Raw genomic sequence first — 23656 nt, 5'->3', positions numbered from 1 at the left:
TCGCAGGGTGAGCGAGCTTGAGGCAGTTATGGCAACGCCGCCCTGCGCTGTTTTTCCAAGGAGGCGGTAACCATACGGCTGCATCCAGCCTTTGTTCCTAAAGTTTCTTTCTGAGTTTCATACTAACGAACCTATTGTTTACCCTTGTTTATCCAAAGCCTCATAACTCTAACAAAGAGGTGCGCCTACACCTCCTGGACGTGAGCAGGCGCTAGCTTTCTATATGGACAGGACCAAGTCCTTCCGGAGAACGGATAGGCTCCTAGTCTCTATCGCTCCCAAATCAAAAGGAGAATGTCTCTCTTCGCAGAGAATCTCTAAGCACATCGTATCTTGCATAAAAATGTGCTACAAACTCAAAAAGACTCCTTTACTGGCCACGCCCAGGGCTCATTCCACTAGGGCGGTGGCAGCATCAACAGTCTTTTTTCAAGGGCGTTGCGCTAAAAGACATTTGCAGAGTGGCGACCTGGTCATCCTGTGACACCTTCGCCAAACATTACGCCCTTCACAGGGTATTCCAAGAGGATACCCGTCTCTTGGCAGCGGTCCTCTCGGGGACAAGCTGCACATAATCCGATTACCCACCTCCTATCTTGGGTTACTGCTGGGTAGTCACCTAATGTGGAGCACCCACGGGGACACTCGAAGAAGAAAGAAAGGTTACTCACCGTAGTAACGGTGGTTCTTCGAGATGTGTCCCCGTGGGTGCTCCACTACCCGCCCATCCTCCCCGCTCCGGATCTCTGTTTAGTGTTTTGCAGGAGCATCCGAGGCGGTTGGTCAAGGAACTGGCGGGGACCGGATCGCGCACATGGCCGGGAGCGCGCGGGGGAGTGGCGCGCACCGGCGCATGCGCGGTCCGGCAGAAACTGCTTGGAAGATCCGATCTGCGGCGCCGGGCGAGCCCGACACCTAATGTGGAGCACCCACGGGGACACATCTCGAAGAACCACCGTTACTACGGTGAGTAACCTTTCTTTCATCTTATCAAAGTGAAAGCACATTCTCATTTAGAGGAGCTTGTCTGTTTGAAATAGAAATAGCTTAAATATCACTTGAATGTTATATATACATTATACTGTGTTATAATAATTCATAATGGAAGAAGATTGTAAAGATACTAAATCCATTGTTTCCTGCATGCTATATATAACATATATACAGAGAAAACTTATTTGGCAGTCCAGTGCTCATTTTATTTACTTATATTCTAGAAACGACAAATAGTATTTTTATTGGTAGTATGGAGAAATGGCAAGGATCTGAAGTCCTGTTCAAATGCTGCCAAGAGGCACAGCTGTTTAATGTGTTACCTTTCTAATGCACACTCAGTTTTCTCTGTCCTTAGACTCCATTCATCCCAGAAAATTTCTGTGCAAATTTTCTACTGAGAAGAATCTTGAAAAAATGTCTTTGTTGCTGAATACAAAATAACCACATAAAGGGTGTGTCTAGACTAGCCGGCTACTTCGAAGTAGCTAGCACAATGTCGAAATAGTACGCATCTCGTCTACACGCACCGTGCGCTATTTCGACGTTGAAATCAACATTAGGCGGCGAGACGTCAAAATCGCTATTCCTATCCAAAGATGGGAATAGCGTCCTACTTCGACGTTCAGCATCGCAGGAGGGCGTGTGTAGACGATCAGCGTCCCGCTATGTCGAAATAGCGGGGTCCTCCATGGTGGCCATCAGCTGAGGGGTTGAGAGACGCTCTGTCCAGCCCCTGCGGGGCTCTGTGGTCCCCGCAAGCAGCAGCCCTTAGCCCAGGGCTTCTGGTTGCTGCTGCTGCGGCAGCTGGGGGTCCATGCTGTGTGCATGGGATCTGCAACCGGTTGTCAGCTCTGTGGAGCTCATGCTGTGCTGGCCGAGTGTCTGGGAGGGGCCCTTTAAGGGAGCAGCTTGGGGCTTTGCTGGCCCCTTATTTCGATGGGGAGCACTTGTGTGTGTGGACGCTTCACATTTCCTTCCAGGGTGTCTCCTTTCGACGTTCTGCGTCGCTACTTCGATGTTGAATGTCGATGGCACCAGCCCTGCAGGACGTGTAGACGATACGTGTCAAAGTAGCCTATTTTGATGTTCTTATATCGAAATAGGCTTCTTCGACGTAGTGTGCTAGTGTAGATGTAGCCAAAGTGTTATATTCTGAAATATAAGGATACTGACAAAGTTTCCTATTTTTGTTTGCTTTTTGGAATTTTCAGACTGTTTTTTTAATATGGACCATGTCTTAATGGAGAGGTTGTCTCATGGTCCACTCCCTTTGTGGCTTTTTAAACCAATGTACATAATAGAATTGAAATACTTCTATGTTAAAGTATCAGAGGGGTAGCCGTGTTAGTCTGGATCTGTAGAGCAACGAAGGGTCCTGTGGCACCTTATAGACTAACAGAAAAGTTTAGAGCATGAGCTTTCGTGAGTTAACTCACTTCTTCAGATGCTGGAGAAATTCTCACTTCTGAAGAAGTGAGTTAACTCACGAAAGCTCATGCTCTAAACTTTTCTGTTAGTCTATAAGGTGCCACAGGACCCTTCGTTGTTCTATGTTAAAATGTCATATTGTGCATCTGTTCATAGTTAGCTGTTTTTTTATAGCTAAAGATTATATTCTAGGTATGACTAGGAAGGAGAAAAAGTTCATTGCTAATCGTGAAAAAGAAAAAGGTAATGAAGCTTTTGCCACTGGGGATTATAAAGAAGCAGTGACATATTATACTCGGTGAGTTAATGCCATTTGAATAATTAATTGATGTAATTAGTAATATTATGTGTGTATGAGTCGAGTTCATGGTCTTGTGGAAGCAACAAATGAGCAACTTTCAAAAATGGCAAAAGATTTCGTAGTGTGGCATGTCAAGATTTTGCATGTTGATTAATGTATGTGTAAGTAACAAGGAGAAATGGGTGAAGAGTGAGGTTGCAAAATTTGCAGATGACAATATTCAATATCAGAGGAGACTCCTAAGGCACCAGTGTTTCCTCTAATTTTTTTTCTACCCCTGAGGAGAATGAATTTTCTTATTTGCACCAACTTGAGGCTGATGGGCAGCTCATGATCTTCATACTGGCGCACACAACAAAATTCGTATGGTGTTTCTGAGTGCGGAAGGGAACTCTGGCCTAGGTGGAGGGTTGGGGTGCAGGTATTTGAAGCCTCTGGCTAGAGGTGTGGGTTGTAGAGTGGGGCTAATATTGCAGGGCTCAGGGCTGGGACAGAGGGTTGGGGTGCAAGGTCTCTGGCTTGGAGTGCAGTCCCTGGGCTGGGGCTGAGGAGAGCTCCAGTTTTGAGGAAGGGGTCTGGACTGGGAGTTGAGATGTTGGCAGGATGGTCTTTGGGCTGGGGCTGGGAATAAGGAATTGGGGTGCAGGGAGTTTCTCAGGACTGGGGGAGCTCAAGGTGAGATAGGGTGTTGGGGTTCAGCTTACCTTGGCTGCTACTAATTGGGGACGGTCAGGAGGGACCCTCTCCCGTGCAGCCTTAGGGCTTAATGGGCAGCTGCACGGCTGTGCAGTTCAGAGGGAATTTACTGAGGTACCTTACAGAAATAGGTGAATGAGCCGCATTGTGCCAAATGATATTCACTGCTGCAACCTATTGATAGGAATAATTTTAACGACTAATACACACTGTTGGATTCTAATGTAAGTATTAACTACTGAGGAAAGTGACTGAGCATTATTGTAGACAGCTTCGTGAGAATATCCTCTAAGTGATTTGTAGTGGTAAAGAATGCAAAAATTTTAAGATTGGGATACAAAGTAATGCTGGTTTTCCAAGGGATCCCTTCCTTTTAAAGTGCCTAGCACACACTGTGCTCTGAAAATCAATCAAATTGTGTAGCACAGCGCACAGTCAACCTGTGGAACTCCTTGCTGGAGGAGGCTGTGAAGGCCAGGACTCTATTAGGGTTTAAAAAAGAGCTCGATAAATTTTTGCAGGTTAGGTCCATAAATGGCTATTAGCCAGGGGTAAAGTATGGTGCCCTAGCCTTCAGTACAAGGGCAGGAGATAAATCACTTGATCATTGTCTTCTGTTCTCCTTCTCTGGGGCACCTGGCATTGGCCACTGTCGGCAGACGGGATACTGGGCTGGATGGACCTTTGGTCTGACCCAGTATGGCCATTCTTATGTTCTTATGAATGGAGCTGTTGTCTGTGGGCATCTTGCCTCATTTGTTACAGAAGTTGGAAGATGTGTGGCAGGGAACTACAGGAAGATAACGGATAGTCTTGTGGTTAAGGCAATTAAATGCTATTCTGAGATCTGGATTCTCTCCTTGCCTTGACCACAGTTTATGTATGATGCTGGATGAGTCTATACACCAAAATTTTCACAAGTGGCCAGTGAGTGTAACCTGCAACCCCTATGTCTGTTTTTGTGCAAGTGCTGAATGTTTATGGCTACACCAGAAGTCCATGGGAATTCTATTCTGAACATATAAAGTGCTATAAAATGGTAAGCACTTTAAAAAAAAATAAAGTAGTCCTTAGCATTGGCCATCAACATTCATGAACATTTGACTACTTTGGTTTTAATTTACGTGTCTCAGGCTGTGTCTACACTTGCATTCCTCTTTCGAAAGAGGTATGCAAATGAGGGACATTTTGAAAATGCAAATGAGGTTCAGATTTGCATACCTGGCACATCATTTGCATATTCTAATTTCAAAAGAGCTTTTTTCGAAAGAAGAAAACCAGTGTAGACACTGCTCTTTCAAAAGTAAACCCCATTTTTGAAAGAATCCTTCTTCTCTTTTTTATTCCCTGATTATTTTGCACTTCAATATTTTTTCATCCGATATACAATCTACCCCAGCATACCATCCAAAATGAGGGAAAACAGGTTTTATTTTGCATACCAAAAGTTGCATGAAAAATTTAATAAGAGACCAGGAGCCTCAAAAGTTCTCTAAATTATTTTAAGAGCTGTAACACTTGCAGTTCTGTGTTGCCAGAATTTTAAAATAAATGTATGAATCTTGCATACTGGTTCACAGTCCTTTAGGTGAAATGGCATTGCTTTGTGATTTTAATTTTAACTCTTTTCAATTTAAAACTGACCTTTCAATAACTTCATTAAAGAGTTTGTATACTGATTTCTTTCTAGCATACAACTTACTTTGTCTTGTGTTTTGCAGGAGCATATCTGTATTGCCCACTGTGGCAGCATATAATAACAGAGCTCAAGCAGAAATCAAACTTCAAAACTGGCATAATGCTTTTCAGGATTGTGAAAAGGTGTTAAATTTGGAGCCTGGCAACCTAAAAGGTGAAATGTAAACTGCCATTTCTCAAAATTTTATTTCCAATGAAAAGTCTTTTTAAAGCTGTGAGGGACAGGCCTGGTTTAGCATCCATTGAGATGAATGGGAGGTCTTTCCTTTGACTTCAATTGTCTGACCTCAAAAGTGGGGAGAAACAGTTCCAGATTAGCTCAGCCTATGCTAGGTTAAATGGCAATTTGGGGATTTGTGCCAGTAAATGTTAACTATCATTGAAGATTCTAAAATTGAGCTGAAGTGACTATAAGATGGTGGTCTCAGAATGATGAGTATTAGCCGCAGTGATGTACACTGTCTCCTAATATTCACAAAGAAGCACTTTTAACAAGCTTATTGGTTGCATTAAAACAACAGTGAAAGGTCCTTGGTGCCTGCTTTCTTATAAGTTTGTGGAACACCAAACTCAAGTTGTATGGAGAGAGTGGGACAGATTGGAAAATTAAGAGGAATATGTTTATATGTTGATACATAAATTACAGTATGTCATTTTAAATTGTTAGAAAAAATTAAAAAAATCAGTGTCTGTCTTAAATACATAGCTGTTATGAGTGGATGCAAGCTTTGTGATTTTGAATTGTTTTATATTGCATGTTGAACTTTCTCTAAATGTGAATTAATTGTAGTCTGCTGTATAATTTAGAAAAATACAGTATAAATAGCATGATCTTTGTTAATTTGTAGCTCTTATGCGCCATGCCACTGTACACAAGCATCTACAGAATTTCCAGGCAGCTAAAGAAGATTTGACCAAAGTGTTAAATGTTGAACCAGAAAATGCCATAGCTAAGGTAAAGGCAAGTAAACTGTTTTCTAGAACAAAGGTGCGTTTATAGAACAAGATGCCTGTTGCTTGTATTATGTGTTTGATGCAAAATAAAACCATATAGTAACTATATCACTGTATAGTAAGGCACATATATCTACTCACTTTTTATTCAGACAAACATCACTGCATTATTGTTTGGCTCGCTAAGCAAATTTACGCTGAGGACTGGGCTTCTAGTTTTGAAAAAAAAAGAAAATATATAGATGGTCTCGGGGGATAGCCATGTTAGTCTCTAGCTTCACAAATAACAAGGCAAAGAAGGTTACTGGTCACTAGTAGGACCAGCTGAACCAAATTAAGTACACTCATCCCTCGCTACACAAGCACAGTTGGTTCTCAGCTTTCTGCTCATAGGTGAAAACTCATAAGAGGGACACTAAATTACAATTAAAATACATGTAAAAGTCTCTGATTTGTTCCGAGTGCTCCTAACTCAGGGAAGGAGTGGCAGCAGGTTGCACTGCTTTTGAAAGGTAAGTGAACCTTGGGTTGGAGAGGGTTAAAGGCTGGGGGCAGTTTGGGGCCATGAGCAAGAGGAAGGGTTAAAATCTGGTGGCTGGTTGGGTCCGTGGGAGGGGGTAGGGGGTTGGGCGGAGAGTTCAGACTGCAGCAATTTAGGCATGCAGGTCCGGCAGTGGGGGTTAAGACTGCTGCAGTTTGGGGTGTGTGGGGCCGGTGGAGGGGTTAAGACTGCTGCAGTTTGGGGCTGTAGGGCCAGCGGTGGGGGGAGGAGGCGAGGTTCAGGCTGCTGCGGTTTGGGGCCATGGAGCTGGCAGGGGGTCAGGCTATGGGGCTAGTGGAGTGATCAGGGTCCACCAGGTTGGAGCTGCAAGGCTGGTGGAGGGGGTCAGGCTGTGGCAGGTTGGGTCTGTGGGGTTGGCTGGGGAGGGGTCAGACTGCAGCAGTTTGGGTGTGTGGGGCTGGCTGTGAGGGGGCCAGGCTGCAGCGGGGTGGGGCTGGTGGAGGGGTCAGGCTCCATCAGGTTGGAGCTGCAAGGCTGGTGGCGGGGGTCAGGCTGCAACAGGTTGGATCTGCAGGGTTGGTGGGGGGGTTAGACTGCGGTGGTTTGGGTGTGCAGGGCTGGCCGGTGGGGGTGTGAGGCTGCAGCGGGTTAGGCCTGCAGGGCTCGCGGAAGGGGTCAGACTACTGGCTGGGGGGGGTTGGAGCTGGGGGGGGGTTAGGTTTGTGTTAGTGGGGGGGAGTTCACTCATAGAGTGAACTAAGGTAGGTATATGTGTCCCTCGTTTAAGCGAGTACTCAAAAATAAAGTACTTGTTTAAGGAGGGATGAGTCTATGTTGTTTCCAACTCCTGCAAATATCAAAGGTCGAGAATTGCCCTTGTAATGCATAAGAAATTTGAGATCCCTGTTGAGGCTGAACCTTGGCCTTACAGGGGCCATTTCCCCACCTTTTATAGTTGCAGGAATGGGACATATCCTACTTAATTTGCTTTATCGAATGGTCCTACTAGTGACAGGTAAACCTTCCCCTCTCCCCGCCTTCCTTTCTGTCCCTGCTATATAAACCCTGCATTCTATTTTTTTTTCTCTATTTCAATCATCTGAAGAAGTGGTTCTTACCCATGAGAGCTCATGACCTAATACATTTGTTAATATCAAAGGTACTACATGACTGCTTGTAATATAGAGATATGAATGATAAAAGCGTTTATCTTAAAATACTTGTTAAAATATTAATATGTAATACATATTTTAAATTACATCTTCAAATACATTCTGACCAAAAATAATACACTCTATGGATGAGATTATAATTATAATAAACATGTCTGATTGGTTTATGTGCCAAATATATAGTCCTTTGTAGAGAAGAGGTTGCTGAGTCATTTCAGTGATTCCCCGCCCCCCCACCTGCAAAAACTGAAGATTGCTATCTTGTTTTTGTACGATTATTAATATTTACATTTTACTAGGAATTTCTCAGTAATAGTAAAAAATTCATACTTTACTGTTATGCTTCCTCGATATTTCACACACATAATGGCAGTCTTCCTCCTCTTAGCAAATATTTGGTAAAAATAATTTTGGGTAGATTTGATGTTACTAAGATTCCATAAATCCTTGTTCAATTTTACATACTGTAGTGTCCCATGAGTTTCCAGTTTTTGAAATAGGATGTAATATCTGATCAACCTGCAAGGTTACGAGCACCTCTGAGGGTGTGTTAAGCAACTTCAACTCCCATTGACTTTCATGGGTGTGTAGTGCATCAGGATCCTCTGTAGCCCAACAGGATTGGGCCCAAACCTTTAAACAGCATGAAAGCAAATAAAACTTAATAATAAACCCATAACAGTTAACTCTCCTACCATCCCCGTTTCCAAAGAATAGACTGTCTTTGCCAGTATGCCCTTAAAGTTAACAAATTAAGGTTTTTGATGGATAAAGGCAGGAAATTAGCTGAAGAACTGAAACTGCTTTACTGTCAATACCCAGCATGCAGCCTTCTCCTATGTGCTAAGGCTGGTGGCTTGAATGCCATGACTAACCATCAGTACAGATTAGCAAGTTTCTGGAATGCTTCAATTTCATTTTTACTTTGGAGACTTATGATAGTAATGTTTTCTTATTATTACATAGGTATGTGGTGAATGATTGAAAATGTAATTTTTCTGGCAAATTTTTAACAGATTTTATTTGTGTGTGTGACATCAAGTGGTCTTTTAGGTATCTGGTAAATCACAAATTCAGCATCTCAGATCTGTTGCCTCTTTGCTTAACAGCACCGTTTAAACATCAGAAGTTAAACAAGTGCATTAGGTATTAGAGAGTATAAGATATTACATTCATTTCTTAGCAAATTTGTATGCTTTATTTTCTCTATTTAAAACACTTTCTCTTATTTTACTTTAATGGAGACTCAGTGTAGAGAGTATACTCAAAAGTATGAAATTCACCGGGGGGACAGTCTCCTCTGGGAAACTCAAAATGTGTATGGTAGGTTTAAGAAAGTATACACTCAGGATAGCACCACGCTCATGCAGCATTTGGTTTGCAGACATGTCTTGCTTTAGCAAGTTTTAAAGTTTGTTTGATTAAGGTCAATGGCTTGCCCAAGAGAAGGCAATTAGTGACTCAATTTATACTTGGAACAAAGCTAATAAACAGCTGTAACCTCTAGGACACATTCCAAACTTGGCTTTTTAGGAGCTTTTTACAAATAGAAAATAGCAGCTTTAGAATTCCTCTAGTATTTTTCATATGGTTATGACAATGAAATAAATAGAATTCTACCTTTGTAAGATCAGCATAAATTTTCATCAGTCAGTAGCGTGCTTCTACTAAATTCTGCAAGGAATTATCATTTCCTATGGTTACTCCTAGCTGTTAGCTTAACTATTCGAAAACAAAAGTCCCTAATACAAGTTGGGCACCCCGTACTGCAGATTTAGATCAAAGTTCCAGTGTAGTAATTCATTGTCTTTAGGCCTTAAATCTTCTAGTCTTTATCTTTCTAAAGTGTACCAGTGGTTCCAATGTCACTGTTGCACTGTCTGCACATAGAGGTAGACGCAATTTATGTCCCAAACAATTTTTTAACAAAAGGGACCTATAAATGTGTTTGATATTTATCTGGAGTAGGTATGGAATGAGGGCCAAAAACAATTTAGGTCTAATTCCCATCCTGAAGAAGTCTGTTTTCTTATTTTTGAGGTAATATGAGTGATTACTTCAAAGGTGTATTATAGGCATTATTTAGAGCATGGAAACGCTTTGCAAAGGTAAAGCAGTGTCTAAATCCTAATTCTTGTAAGACTTCTGAGAGCTATTATTACTGTACTGCAGAAATATCTGTCAGATATTGAGCAGAAGCTGCAAGATTTAGAGCCTGTTTCTGAGACTTACACCAAAGGAAAAAGAATACGTATTCAAGACATAGAGGAGTCGGATGACAATGAAGAAAGAGGAAGAAATGGAGAAGAACATGAAAGTGGCAGTGGTGATAAAAGTAATACAATTATCTATGTAACAGATACATGGGGTACCAGTCTAGGAAACCTGAAGGGTGAAAGCTGTATGAATGTCCATTTCACTGTATCGTTAGCCCAGTGTTTTTCTTCTAAATTTGCAATGACACCCAAAGCTGCAGAACCATCTTTAATATTTTTTTCAACTATTTTGAGGATGTTGATCCCATTTACTTCTAGTATGGCTTTCTATTACCGTGGACTACTGGGTCCTTGATAATTGAGGACACTGCTTAAAGGTTCTGGTGCATGCCCATTCCTTCCATTTTTAGGCATTTATTCCAAGTTTGAATTCTACCTCTGCATAATAGGAGTCCTTTTTAGAGATCCTTCTCATGAGTATTTTATTGTGAGAACTTGTTGCTTTCCTGTTGGAGATGAGAATGGTTAAATGGTGGTGTAGCAGGTCATTTAGCCCTCATTTACTCACATTGGTACCCACTAAATTTTTCTGCTCTTTACCATCTGTGTAGTTGTTCGTCTTATCCACCTATTATATCTTTTGTTTTTAGATTACACTCATCCCTTGCTATATGAGCATAATTGGTTCTCAAATTTCTGTTCGTAGGCAAAAACTCCTAAGAGCAACACTAAATTCCCATTTAAAATACATGTAAAAGTCTCCAATTAGTTCCCAGTGCCTGTAACTTGACACAAGCCACTGGAGTTTAGGTACATTTCTGATGTATTTGAATAGTTTGGCACCAGAAGTAGAATGCAGTGTATGTATATAGAGCAGGGATTCCCAACCTATGGGTCCCATTAGATTTGTTAAAGGTCACCAGCTGGGCAGTTAAATCGCTGTATGTGGCTGTTAAAGAAGCCATTTGCAGTTTCTTAACACTGCTGCTTCAGGCAGATATCTATCAATAGCTATAGCTGCTGGAGATGGCAGCTGTCTCTTTCACTAGGGATAGCAATTACCTTATGCCTAGGTGCTGAAACCTTAACACTTGAGTTAAGTGATTTTAACTACTGTTACCTGCTGGGAGCAGGAGCTCTGGGGCAGCCACCCAGCCTAGCAGCCCTGGTGAAGAGGCTGTGGGAGGAGAAGTGTCTAAGGCCCGGACTGTTTAGGGATGCGTGTGTGTGTGTGTGTGTGTGTGTGTCTAACTGGGGGAAGTGTGGGCATTTATTTTGGCATTTATGTTGGGCATTTGGGGTGGGGTGTAAGGCTGGGGGCGGTTTGGGGCTGCTGGCGGGGAGTGTAAGGCTGGGGGCAGTTAGGGGCTGCTGAGGGGCTCTAAGGCTGGGGGTGGTTTGGGACTGCTTGGTGGGGGAGGATGTTTAAAACCTGGCCGAGGGTGAGGTCGGGGGCCGGGGGAGGCAGGGAGGGGACTAATACAGTAAACCCTCAAGTTACCCAGAGGGTTGTTCCTGCAATCCTTGTGTAACTCGAATTTTCCTGCAAGGGGGTGGGGGGGGGAGCCAGGAACCACCAAGATTCCTTTGCCACTTGTCATATGACAATGGTTAAGAATTACATAAGGAGTTTTATTAGCATAAGTTAAAAATAATTCTTTCAAAGCTACTCTGTGTTTCTTTCTGTTTCACTGTAGAACTTCTGCTTTGAATCTTCCCAGTTCCCGCTGTCTGGGCTCCTGCATTAGATTTAAGAATTGGTATTTTCCTCTCATTTAATTAGATAGTGCATAGAATCCTCTAGGTTTGGACTGATGGCAGATAACATAATCTCCTCTGTATCTTGATGACTCAGGTCATGTCTATTTTATTTAGGTAATTATAAAAAAATTAGGAACAACTTGGATATTATAGATTATGTATTGTCATATAATCTTTTTAAATACTAACTAGTTTAAACAATCTGGAATCAATACTTAAAGATCTGAGTACATGAAACATATTTGTGATATCATTGGGCACTTCTGCATGTCATTTGTGATAAAAGTAAAACCCAGCAGCTAGGCTGATGGTACCAAGATACAAAAAATGATTGGAAAGTACAGTTGCCTTATTTTCAAATGTTAAAATTTCCAGTGAAATAGACACCTACATACCAGATGACCATGGTCCATCTGATAGAGAGATTACTGTAGTTTTCCTCTACTTCTAGCATTTGTTTTAATGCTAATTTTAGAGTTAAAATTCATTTTTTATTTAATTTGAACTCCTGTAAATTGTGAGTCATGCTTTGTCCTTATGTTTACTTTTGATATGGAACCACTTTCTTGAGCTATGTTGATATATTACAAGAAGACTAGTTAAATTCTTCCATGTTATATGGGCTTCTTATGAGAAGCTATATATTTTCTAGGGCTATCAGCCACAGTTAACTCATGAAATTAACTAAAACGGATTAATTATGATTAATCGCTATTTTTATCACACTGGCCATTTCTACACAGGCCACTTCCTTTGGAAGTAGCATGCTAATACACAGAGCAAAAGATGCTAATGAGGCATGGATGTAAATTCCCTGCGCCTCATTAGCATAACGTCACATGATTTGGAGTCCAGAAGACAGTTCTTCCGGACTTCAAAACGCCGTGTAGAAGCGTGGCCCCTGGGGGGCTTCCGGAAGGAAGTCCATCTTCTGAAGCCCCCTTCTTCCCGAAAACTTTTGGGAAGAAGGGGTCTCCAGAAGAAGCACATCCTTCCAGAAGTCCCCCCAGGGGCCACGCTTCTACACGGCGTTTTCCAGACTCCAAATCACGTGATGTTATGCTAATGAGGCATGGGGAATTTGCATCCACACCTCATAGCATCTTTCGCTTCGTGTATTAGCATGTCACTTCCAAAGGAAGTGGCCTGTGTAGAAACACCCACTGTGAATAATAGAATACCAGCTGAAATGCATTAATTATTTTGGATGGTTTTTCTATATTTTCAAGTATACTGATACCATTTACAATACAGAATACAAGGTGTACAGTACTCTATAATTTTACAACAAATTTTGCACTGTAAATAATAAAAAATATTTTTCAATTCACTTCATACAGGTACTGTAGAGCAATCTCTTTAGTGAAAGTGCAATTTACAAGTGTAGACTTTGTTACATAAATGCACTGAAAACCAAAACTGTAAAACTTTAGAGCCTACAAGTCCACTCATTTCCACTTAGTGTCAGCCAATGGGTAAGACGGATAAGTTTGTTTACATGTACCAGAGGTAATGATTCCTGCTTCATGTTTACAAAGTCACTTGAAAGTGAGAAAGGGCATTTGCGTGACACTGTTATAGTTGATACAGCAAGATATTTGTGCCAGATATGGGCATAAATATTTATCAAAACAGTTAACTGGTTAAATGATCAAAATTATATTGGTTATCTGGGTAACCATTGCAGATGACAGGATAGTCAGGGTGAGGGGGTGTTACCTGGGTTCTGGGCAGGCCTGGTGGGTCTGCTGTGGTGCAGCCTTTTCTACTTCCCTGACCTGGCTGATGTCCTACCATATGGTCCCACACAGCCAGCAATCTGGTTAACTGGTTACCAGGTAAGCATCCTGCAAAGTCTAATGGTTACTGGGTAACTGGTTAATCTTTTACATCTCTAGTTCAGATACACTAAACATTTGTGTGTACCTTCATGTTTCTGCCACGATTCCAGAGGACGTGCTTCTATGCTGATGACACTTGTGTATTATTATTATTATTATTATTATTATTATTATTATTATTAAGCTTTAATTAAATGTGGTACTGAACTTCTTGGGGAAGAATTGTATGTCTCTTGCTCTATGTTTTGTCTGTATTCTACCGTATATTTCATGTTATAGCAGTCTTGAATGATGACCCAGCCCTTGTTGCTTGATTTTAAGAATGCTCTCGGTGCAGATTTGACAAAAATGCAAAGAAGGTCCAGTGTGAAATGTGAGATTTCTAAAAATAGCAACAGCATTTGACCCAAGATTTAAGAATCTGAAGAGCCTTCCAGAATCTGATAGGGACAAGATGTGGAACATAGTTTTAGGTGTCTTAAAAGAGCAATAATCTGATGCAGAAACTGCAGAACCTGAGCCACTAAAAAGAATATTTACATTCTGCTGGTAACATCTGACTCAGATTATGAAAATGAACATTAATTGGTCCACGCTGCTTTGAATCTTTATTGAGCAGAACCTGTCATCATTATAGAAGCATGCCCTCTGGAATAGTGGTCAAAGCACAATGGAACATAGGACCTTTTAGTACATCTGGCAAAGAATATTTTGCAGTGCTGGCTACAACAGTGCCAGGCATTTTGATTTTCAGGTGACATTGTAAACAAGAAAAGGGCAGTATGATCTCCTGTGATTGTAAACAAACTTGGTTATTTGAATGGTTAGCTGAATAAGAAGTGGAACAGAGTGGACTTGTACGCTCTGAAGTTTTTGATTATTTTTATTTTTGAATCCAGGTTTTTTATACATAATTCTACAATTGTCAGTTCAGTTTTCATGACAGAGATTGCACTCTATTGCAATACTTGCATTAGGTAAATTAAAATATTATTTCTTTTGTTTACAGTGCAAATATTTGTAATGATAATAAATAAAAGGTGAGTTGTGTATACTTGGTATTCTGTGTTATAGTTGAAATCAATACTTTGAAAATGTAGAAAACATCCAAAAATATTTAAATAAATGGTATCTCTTTATTAACAGTGCAATTGTGATTAATTTCAGTAGCTCGACAGCCCTAATATTTTCCCATTAACTGTTAGTAAAGCAATTTAATTTGGTGCTTGTGTATTAATTCTAATACAAATAACTGAGCTGTTGATGAGAAAAACTGTGAATCTGCATTTTTGCATGAACTAAAGTATCAGCTTTTTATTCAGTATTTAAATGGTTAAATTCAAGGTGAGTTCTGTACCATTCCATTACATGAGAAAAGGAGTGCTATAAGTTCATCAGCAAGGAGAAGACCAGTTTGACAGTGTTACATTCTTATATATTGCAACCTATTTACAGCTACAAATTCATGTGTTTGGAGAGTGTTTTCTGTGGATAATTAATTTTTATAAATCAAGACTCTTACAGTATTTTGTGCTATGGACTTTGTTAATACACCCCTCCTTTGCCTTTACAATAGTGCCATCCAATGATGCAAACTCTAACTTAGCTTATTAACTTCCTTGTAGAAACTGGTATACTACTGGGAGGCAATACTACTAGGGCAAGTGAAATGGGGAATGTACAAAAGAAGTTTTCTGGGGAAGGAGATGGCTGTAAGTCAAAGACACAGAAGCACAGAGTAAGAAAAGGCATATCTGGGAAGGAGACAGCTGAACATTTACCAGACCATGAAGATAAAGTTAATGGTTATCTGAACAATGTTAAAAAAAAGAATGAAAACAATGATGTTAAGGAAGAGACCTTCAGTTCACATGGCACAGAATCTTCATCACCTGGGAAAAGCATTTTTAATTTGCTTCCACCTGCTGCAGCAGAACTGAAAAGCAAAGGAAATGAGTTATTTAAGAATGGACAGTTTGGAGAGGCTGTGCTCAAGTACTCAGAAGCAATTGAAAATGTCATCAATTTAGGTGAGTTGTGATATATTAAGGAAAAAGTAGCAGCATAAATCAATATATTATAGCCTTTTAAAATTCTAATTCAGTGATATTTAAATAATGATCTTTCATTGTACTTATAATTTTAGGAGTGCAAAGTCAAGATGATCTAAGTAAGTTGTATTCAAATAGAGCAGCATGCTACTTTAAAGAAGGCAACTGCAGAGACTGCATTCAAGATTGCAACAGGTAAACAGCACATTTGTAGGGAAACAACTTTGCTACTGATTAAACATTTTAATTGGTTTCTCATTATTAAAATACTATTTTAACTGAGTCATTCTGAGGAAGGGCTAGTTGTTTGTCAAACTGACATGAATTTTTATACTGTGAATCATTTGCTACCAGAGAAGAAGTGATGTTAAGAACGTTATATAAATTGACGTGTAATGGGAATTAAATCTTTCCAAATGTACGTACAAATGTATAGAAGGCTTAAATTTACAAAATGTGAACATTACATAAAAACAGACACCAAACAGTTTGTTAATGCTCCATACTTACTCATATGTAGTCTCTTTTCATCCTAGGACTGACAGCGTCTGCTTAAAACCAGTTTTAAGCATGTTTAGTATAGAAATTGTTTTGCATATACACTCAATGTATTCACAATCTGTGTTGCAACTGCTTTCAGAAACTGGGGAGAATTCTGTTGCCTACTTATTGTGCATAATTGTAGGGCACCAGTGTCTGAAGGTCAGGTATCCTCAATCCACACTTCCAGAAAACACCTTTCTTTAAGTACAGTACAAACTTTATTGTCCAACACTCCTGGGGAGCAGGGATTGCTGGAGATGTGCCAGTTATTGAGAGGGGCAGCTGGCGATAGATGCTGGTTAACAGAGTGAGCTGCTTATCTGAATTCTGGGTAACACAGCTTTTGCTGTATTACTGTTTTTTTCCTAAAATTTCTGTTAAATTTCATAATCAGTGATTAATGAGTGTAAAGCCTTGGAAGTTAAATAGGATACCATACGGTCGGATAGCTCATCAGCCAAACAAATTTCCTCTTTTATAATGCCATGCTGTGATGTTCTAGATTGTAATCCAGGCTTGTGGAGAGCATGGTGGTGCCTTATCAGGCAGGCTCCAGGACCCTAAACATTGGATCAGGTCTGCCCAGTATGTATATATGAGTGCATGCTTTTTGCTGACAGTGGGTGTTCCAGGCAAGGTGTCATAGTGACAAGGTGGTGTGAGGCACTTGGGGTTACAGTGTAAGAGATGACACAACTCTTCACTGCTCTGGATTGACCTCAGACTTGACACATGCAGAGCTAGAGTATAAAATAATAATTGGATATACAGTAAACTCTTTCATATCCACTAGCCCTGGGACTGGGGGTTGCCAGATACTCAAATATTCAGGATAATAGAGAGGAACGCCTAGCAATTCATAACACTAAAGAAAAACAAGATTAGGTATTAAGAAATAAACAAAAATGTATGTAGAGTATTTTATTTACCAACGACAGTAGTACTGTGCACTGTAAACTTATACTGTATTTGCTATATTTATTTGTATTTACCTTCACTGTACTGTATTTATGGAAAATGTAATTAAAATTTACTTATGGTTAGGATGCTAGTTATTTCAGCGTTACGAATAATAGAATGTTTAATATGAAAGAGTTTACTGTAATATAGATTTAGCTTGAATTATTTTTAAGGTGCTAGCATATTGTATATAATCTGCCATCTACTTTAGGAGTTTTCTTAAAACGAGCAGGTTTTTTCCTATGTGAACTTGAAATTTGGTTAGTGTTCCCAAAGTTAAAAGAAGGTTAAAAGTAGTAGTTTTGCATTTGTGAGAGAAGCATAATTGCAGTTCTGAACCATAGCTAATGGTAGAAAAGATCTTGGAAAGTTTAACTGTAACTGTCTTCATTATTTCGGTATATACAGAATTATATATGCTAACATCTATCTGCTTTGAATCCTCTAAATTACAATACTCCAAGGCTATGTCTACATTAGAAAAATCTGTCTACAGAAGTTATTGTTGGAAGAGATGTTCCAGCAAAACTTCTGTCAACAGATCCTGTCTACGCATAAAAGCAGATGGGTCTTTTGATCCACTCTGTCCACAAAAGGGCCCCCCAGAGTATCTATACAGCCTTTTTTGTCAACAGCTTCTGTTGACAAAACATTTTGTGTGTAGACCCTCCGTGAGTTTTGTCTACAAAACTCTGTAGTGTGTATGTGGCCCTATTGTCCCTCTAACAAAAGACACTTTAGATAATTGTGCTTTTTGTGGGTATTTTGTGCCTTCATCATGACACTGGAGCAGTCCATGTTTTTAGAGGTAGTGTACACTATACTGCATTAAAGACTGAGCTTACTGCGTACATAGCATCTGTGAGACATCCTGCCAAAACGTCTTCTTCTTACACGCTAGCCATAGTTGTTCACAGCCAACAGGCAGTAGTGTATTGCATGTATTATTGCTACACATTTGCTTCATGTCTTACAACTACAGAAGAACTGAAAACTATTAGAGGAACAAACAATGAGCATAATTTTGAGAGCCATACAAATGTAGGTACCACGTAGAATAATCATCCTATTCAGACTACACAGAATAACCTCATGAGATCCTGTTAAGTATCACAGGCCTTTAATGTCTCAGAGAGGTAGTCATGTTAGTCTGTATTTTCATAAAAACAGTGCTGTTGCAACTTAAAGACTAACAATATTATTTATTGAGTCATGTGCTTTTGTGGGACAGACCTACTTCAAATCCAGATCTGAAGGAGTGGGTCTGCCCCACCAAAGCTAATAAATAATATTGTTAGTCTTTAAGGTGCTACAGGACTGCTTTCTTTGTTTTGTGAAGGCCTTAAATGTGTTCATTGTGGAGTAAACAGTTTGTGAATTAACAAAATTTGAATTGAATACATTGTAATAAAATACACTAGCATGAGCATGGCTGCAATACCATGTGGGGATTTTATTTAGTTGCTAATGAACCATTTCAGATCTGCTTTCTTATTTAGTCACATTAACTCCAAAAGTGAAATAATGGACATTCTATATATATTATGTCATTACAGAGGTTCACTACGTTTACAGAATTCTGTTTGAAGCCCTACATTGCTTGTAATCTTTTTTTTTTTTTTTTGTATTCTCAAGAGCTCTGGAACTTCACCCGTTTTCCGTTAAACCTCTTCTGCGACGAGCAATGGCATATGAGTCCATGGAGCGATATCGACAGGCATATGTTGATTATAAAACAGTATTACAAATAGACAGTGGGATTCAGGCAGCAAATGATGGTGTTAACAGGTAACCTTAATTGTGACTTTTGCAAGATGCTGAATAGACAAATATAATTTTTTGTTTTCTTATATTTGCTACCTCGCCTCAGTTATTAGTATCATACACAGAAATGCCAATTTGTTCTTAATTGTGTTCTCAGTTGTGTTCACAGTAATATCATTTCCCATTTGTTGTCTTTGCTCTAGAAATAAACCACAAATGTAAACTTGACTTTTCTTGTGCTTTGAATCTACTTCCTTTTTTCTACTATTCTGTCATTTGTCTTTTACCCACACTATATTGTTCCTCCTCTCTTGCGCTGTGCTTTCCTCATTTCTTTTGATTACTTCTGTGTTCTGGTCAATGTGGAAAGAGCAGAAAATGAAACTTGTAGGAAACTTAAAGGTCCAGGCTAGTGTTTGACATCTTGCATCCAATGGAGATCAACATTCTGTGAAGTTCCAGTGTACTACTATTTGTCAACAGTAGCTTATTAGTTGTTTATTAATCATCCTAACTGTATCCTGGTTGATCGGTCATTTTTTTTTCCAAGTGTGTGCCACTTCCCTGGGACTATATTAAAAATCTGATTTTAATGCCTGTCAGCAAAAATTTCATGTTTTGTTGTTTTGTGCTGGGTAAGTTATCCTTATTCTGTGTGACTTATATGTTTTAACCTAAGGCAGAAATCTCCTGCAAGTATTGCATAGAAGATACCAACTCCCAGTATTTTTTCTGGAGTCCACTGACCTTAGTGAGAGACGTATGTATATTGGGAAAGAAAAGTGTTAAAGCTGAGATATTCCATATGGCTCTATGAGAATTTTTGCCTTTGGGGCTAAATAACTTTATCCTTGTGTTAGATGACAAAATACAGTGCTGGCTGGAGTAGAACAATAATTGTACGTGATATTCTAGACAGTAAGGTGTCTAAGCTAGTGGTCTCCTATTTTCTGTAAAAGATGTTATAACTGAAGAGTAAACTTGCTAGTACATCATTATGTACCTCTGGTATTAGACGGTTTGGCGGATGGGTGAGCAACACCCAGCTCCAGTGCTGCACGTGGCTCCGTAAGAAGTCACTGGTAGCACCAGGCACTGCCACGCTGAAATAATGGAACTAAGTTTAACTGGTTTAATGGCCGGCAAGGTGACAGGAGGGATCTGGCCATTAAGCCAATTCCCTTTTGTTCCATTATTTCAGCGTGGCAGGACAGGGAGCCACCTGCACGGCAGGTGGGAGAGGTGAGCAGGAGAGCTGGGGTGAGGGGCAGCCAAGTCTGCCCCTGCTGGAGCCACGCAGCTCTGCTGAGAAGGAAGCAGGGGCAGGGGCAGGGGGAGGAGAAGAGTAGTAGCAGCGTGTGTGCACGAAGCTGGAGGAACTTGTCGCTGAGGCAGGTTAATTCTGGGTTGGGGCAGAGGGGTTAAGCCTGGGGATGGGGAGAGGCTTGGGGCTGAGAGGAGGTGGGTATGCCTGGGGATCAGGGATGAAAGTAACTTAAATTTTCCAAATGGTACAAATCATTGTGTGTGCTGTCCTTAAGATAGGGGGTTACAAAAGGTATGGTTTGACATTATTTATTAAGGACTGCCTCATATTTGTATGCACTGTGGCTCCTGAAGTGTTGATTTTGTAACTGAACTTGAAAAAATGACTCTTTTCCCTACTTTGGTTGCAGACCCCTGGTTCGGTGAAATCACAAATGTCATATTGTTTGCATACATAGTTTTGCCTCTTTCTTTTATATCTAAAACGGGCATTTTAGAAATTTCTTGGTTGCCATTCTTGTAACTTGCTTAGTGTTTAAGCTTTCTATATTTTTCTTCCTTAATGTTTTCCCTCTTTTTCTCTCTAGGCCTTCCTTATGCTTTTAGCTTCATTCCTTTTTACTCCATGACAGCCCATCATCTTATTTTAGCTACTCCTCCTTCTCCTTCTTTGCTGGTAATACATTTTTGGCTTTAAGTTTTTTTTGGGTTTGGAACTTTTCTAAATTGAGGTTAAATAGCTAACCAAATAAAGAAAATACTCCATTTCAATGAAGAAGAGAAACAGCTTTTAAAGAAAAAAGCTTTTTTTCTTTTTTTAAAGAAAAAGTGTAAGAAATGCAAAAGGAAAAAAAGGTGGCATTTCTACCTTTCCTGTTCTTTTTGGATGTAATGGGATAACTTCAAAAATATAATTTAAAAATATCTTCTACTTGTCTTTTGTATGGGGAATATCAGGTCCTGGTTCTTTTTCTTTTACGATGCTCTCTGGATCTGGATGGTGACATCAGAGGAAACTGACTGAGCTGCTGATCTTTCACCCTTAGGTGAAGGAGAGGATTTGTTGAATCTTATTCAGTCTGTATATTGAGTTTCCTATTATTAGTCATATAAAATACAAGCAGAAATGTTTAAAATAAAGCTTTGAGTTTCTCTGTATACATCATAGAGAAAGCAGTTAAGGGTGTGAGCAATTTAGTTTTGTTTTCCAGTCCACCATTAATTGAGTTTGTCATATTGGTTAGAATAAGTTAGGTGACTTCTTCTGTGGTGTTCTGATATGCTGCTTTGCAGGAGTGGTAGCAAGCACTCGTATTTGAGGGATCTTGTTTACAGAAACTGTTCCCTATAATGGTGTACCACAACTCAGATTTGGCAAGCTTCTTTTCAAAGAAGCTTTTAAGTAGTGCCATTTTACCATTGACTGCATATCATCAGGTTTCTGTGGCTAGTTTATTTTAGAATTTTTTGTTGGACTGACTGATATTTTTACTTTCTTGTTAAATCTTGTGATGAGTCTATTGGCCATGGGAATAGGGATACAAATACACACTTCCATGCACTACATGGACATCTTATTCTAATTGATTCTAATTTCAATGCTTCCTATAATACCAGTAATTACATTTCAACAGAACAACTCAGCAGCATTTTTTGCAAACTACTGAGAAGTATACTGTGTAAACACAGTTCTATCAAGTGCATCATTCATTTTCATAAATGTCAGTCAAATCATTCTAAAAATCTTGAATTTGTTTGATATTTAAATCTTAAATTTCACAGGGTTATGACAAAGAATGTGTTTTTAAAACTGCAAAATACGAGCACACAAAGCCCTTAAGTTAACATTTCTCAAATTGGGGGTTATGACCCAAAAGCCTATTGTAGAGGTGATACAGTATGGCCATACTTACTTCTGTGCTTTCTTCAGAGCTGGGTGCAGCTGCTGGCTATACATCCAGCTCTTACAACAGTGCTGCATCTTTACAAGCACCAGAGACAAATACATTCATGATCCATTTGAGATTGACTTAGTATCCACTAACATCAACAGGAGTCTTTATTGACTTCAGTGATTAGGCTCTGTGCATGATTTGGGGCACACAATGCCACAAATGGAGAAAGGCTGGGCAGGGAGGAAACAGAGCCCTGGTTCAATGTGGAGTTACTCTCTATTTAGAATGATACCTAAGTATTGTTATCTGCCTTCCGTGTAATATGGCTTATTTTGTAGTGAAATAACCAACAAAAAGGGGAGAGGGCTCCTCAACTGGCATCATACCCCTAATTTTATATGAGCTGCTTCGTTCAGGTTAGAGAGAGGAAAATAGTTTGCTCAGCGATCCAACAACCCCAAGTGCCCACACATATCCCTTTCTGAAAGTCACCTGTTGTTAGTTTAGACAAAAAAAAATTCGTTCTTTAGTTTGAAAACAAATTAAGCAGTGAGGTGATAATATAGCATTACTTCTGCTGTATTTTGTGTATGATGCAAATTGTGCTTTTTAAATATTAACATTTGGAAATATTGCATACATCAATATAGCACATACATATAATACATTAAACAGTACCTCAAGCAAATCAGTATATTAGCGTCCATTTCAGTCTGTATTATTCTGTGAAATTGTACAAGTCTTTTGGAATCTGCATTTCAGATTATAATGTATAAATATGGTTATACGGTCTTTAAGGAAACAAAGTGGATGAGAGAAGTATCTTTTACTGGACCAGTTTCTATTGGTGGAAAAGGCATTTCAGGTCTGGGAAATGTACTTAGAGTATCCCAGCTAAATATGAGGTATAATAGATTGTTTAACATAAGTCATTAACATACTGACCAATTCTGAATGAGAGAATTTGTTGGACAACGGGAAGTCAATATTGTCTAGTAGCATTACCAACACTTCCATTGCTTATTGTGTTCTTAGAAGACATTTAGTGGTAAATAGAGCTAACTCACAGCACAGCACACTGAGAACCAGGACTGGTGGCTGTAAACAAATTTTATGGGACCACAAGAAAAGCGGCCACACCCAGGACAAGTGATTATCTGGCTAACTAAAATCATGTGGGATTACAGATGTTGCTGGATGAGAGCGTTCTGGATTCGAAAGGTTCAACGTGTGTGTGTGCGCGAAGAAAAATTGTGTCTTTTTTTTGTCTTCAGAATAACAGCAATTTTAATAGACCAGGATGGTCCAAGTTGGAGAGGCAAGTTGCCATCAATTCCAGTTGTTCCTGTTTTTGCTCGTCTACAGAAATGTAATGAAGAAAGTTTTACTTCAGAGACCAAGCAAAAGAAGACTGCAGACTTCAGTTCAGACAGACAATCAGAGACTAACAGTATGTATAGCGTAAGCAGAAATATAGAGGTAGAAAAATGGAAATATGATTTTACAAAAGTTTAAGCATACCGTCGCTTTTCAGAATACTATCTAAAGAAGCAATATCCTGAAATAGTATTAACAGCCGGTCTTTCTAAAAGAAGTTGGATAGTAATGGTCA

The 23656-nt window shown here is 39.7% G+C and overlaps 1 protein-coding gene across 3 annotated transcripts in view; it reads left to right on the top strand.

The window, feature by feature from the left end:
• The window catches only part of SPAG1 (sperm associated antigen 1), a 78319-nt gene that overhangs the window by 31854 nt on the left and 22809 nt on the right, over positions 1-23656 (top strand). For 2 of the 3 annotated variants that reach the window (XM_074986865.1, XM_074986866.1), the window contains exons 7-14: positions 2617-2722; positions 5143-5273; positions 5968-6074; positions 9920-10082; positions 15191-15595; positions 15712-15811; positions 18755-18907; positions 23319-23494. In XM_074986865.1, the coding sequence (XP_074842966.1) occupies positions 2617-2722; positions 5143-5273; positions 5968-6074; positions 9920-10082; positions 15191-15595; positions 15712-15811; positions 18755-18907; positions 23319-23494 (1341 nt within the window). The remainder of the gene's footprint in view (positions 1-2616; positions 2723-5142; positions 5274-5967; positions 6075-9919; positions 10083-15190; positions 15596-15711; positions 15812-18754; positions 18908-23318; positions 23495-23656) is intronic. The other variant, XM_074986867.1, reaches the window with a different exon arrangement.

The sequence above is a fragment of the Carettochelys insculpta genome, chromosome 2, assembly GCF_033958435.1.
Source record: "Carettochelys insculpta isolate YL-2023 chromosome 2, ASM3395843v1, whole genome shotgun sequence".
NCBI lineage: Eukaryota > Metazoa > Chordata > Testudines > Carettochelyidae > Carettochelys > Carettochelys insculpta.
Note: the sequence above shows the minus strand (reverse complement) of the source record. Positions and strands in the feature narration are given on the sequence as shown.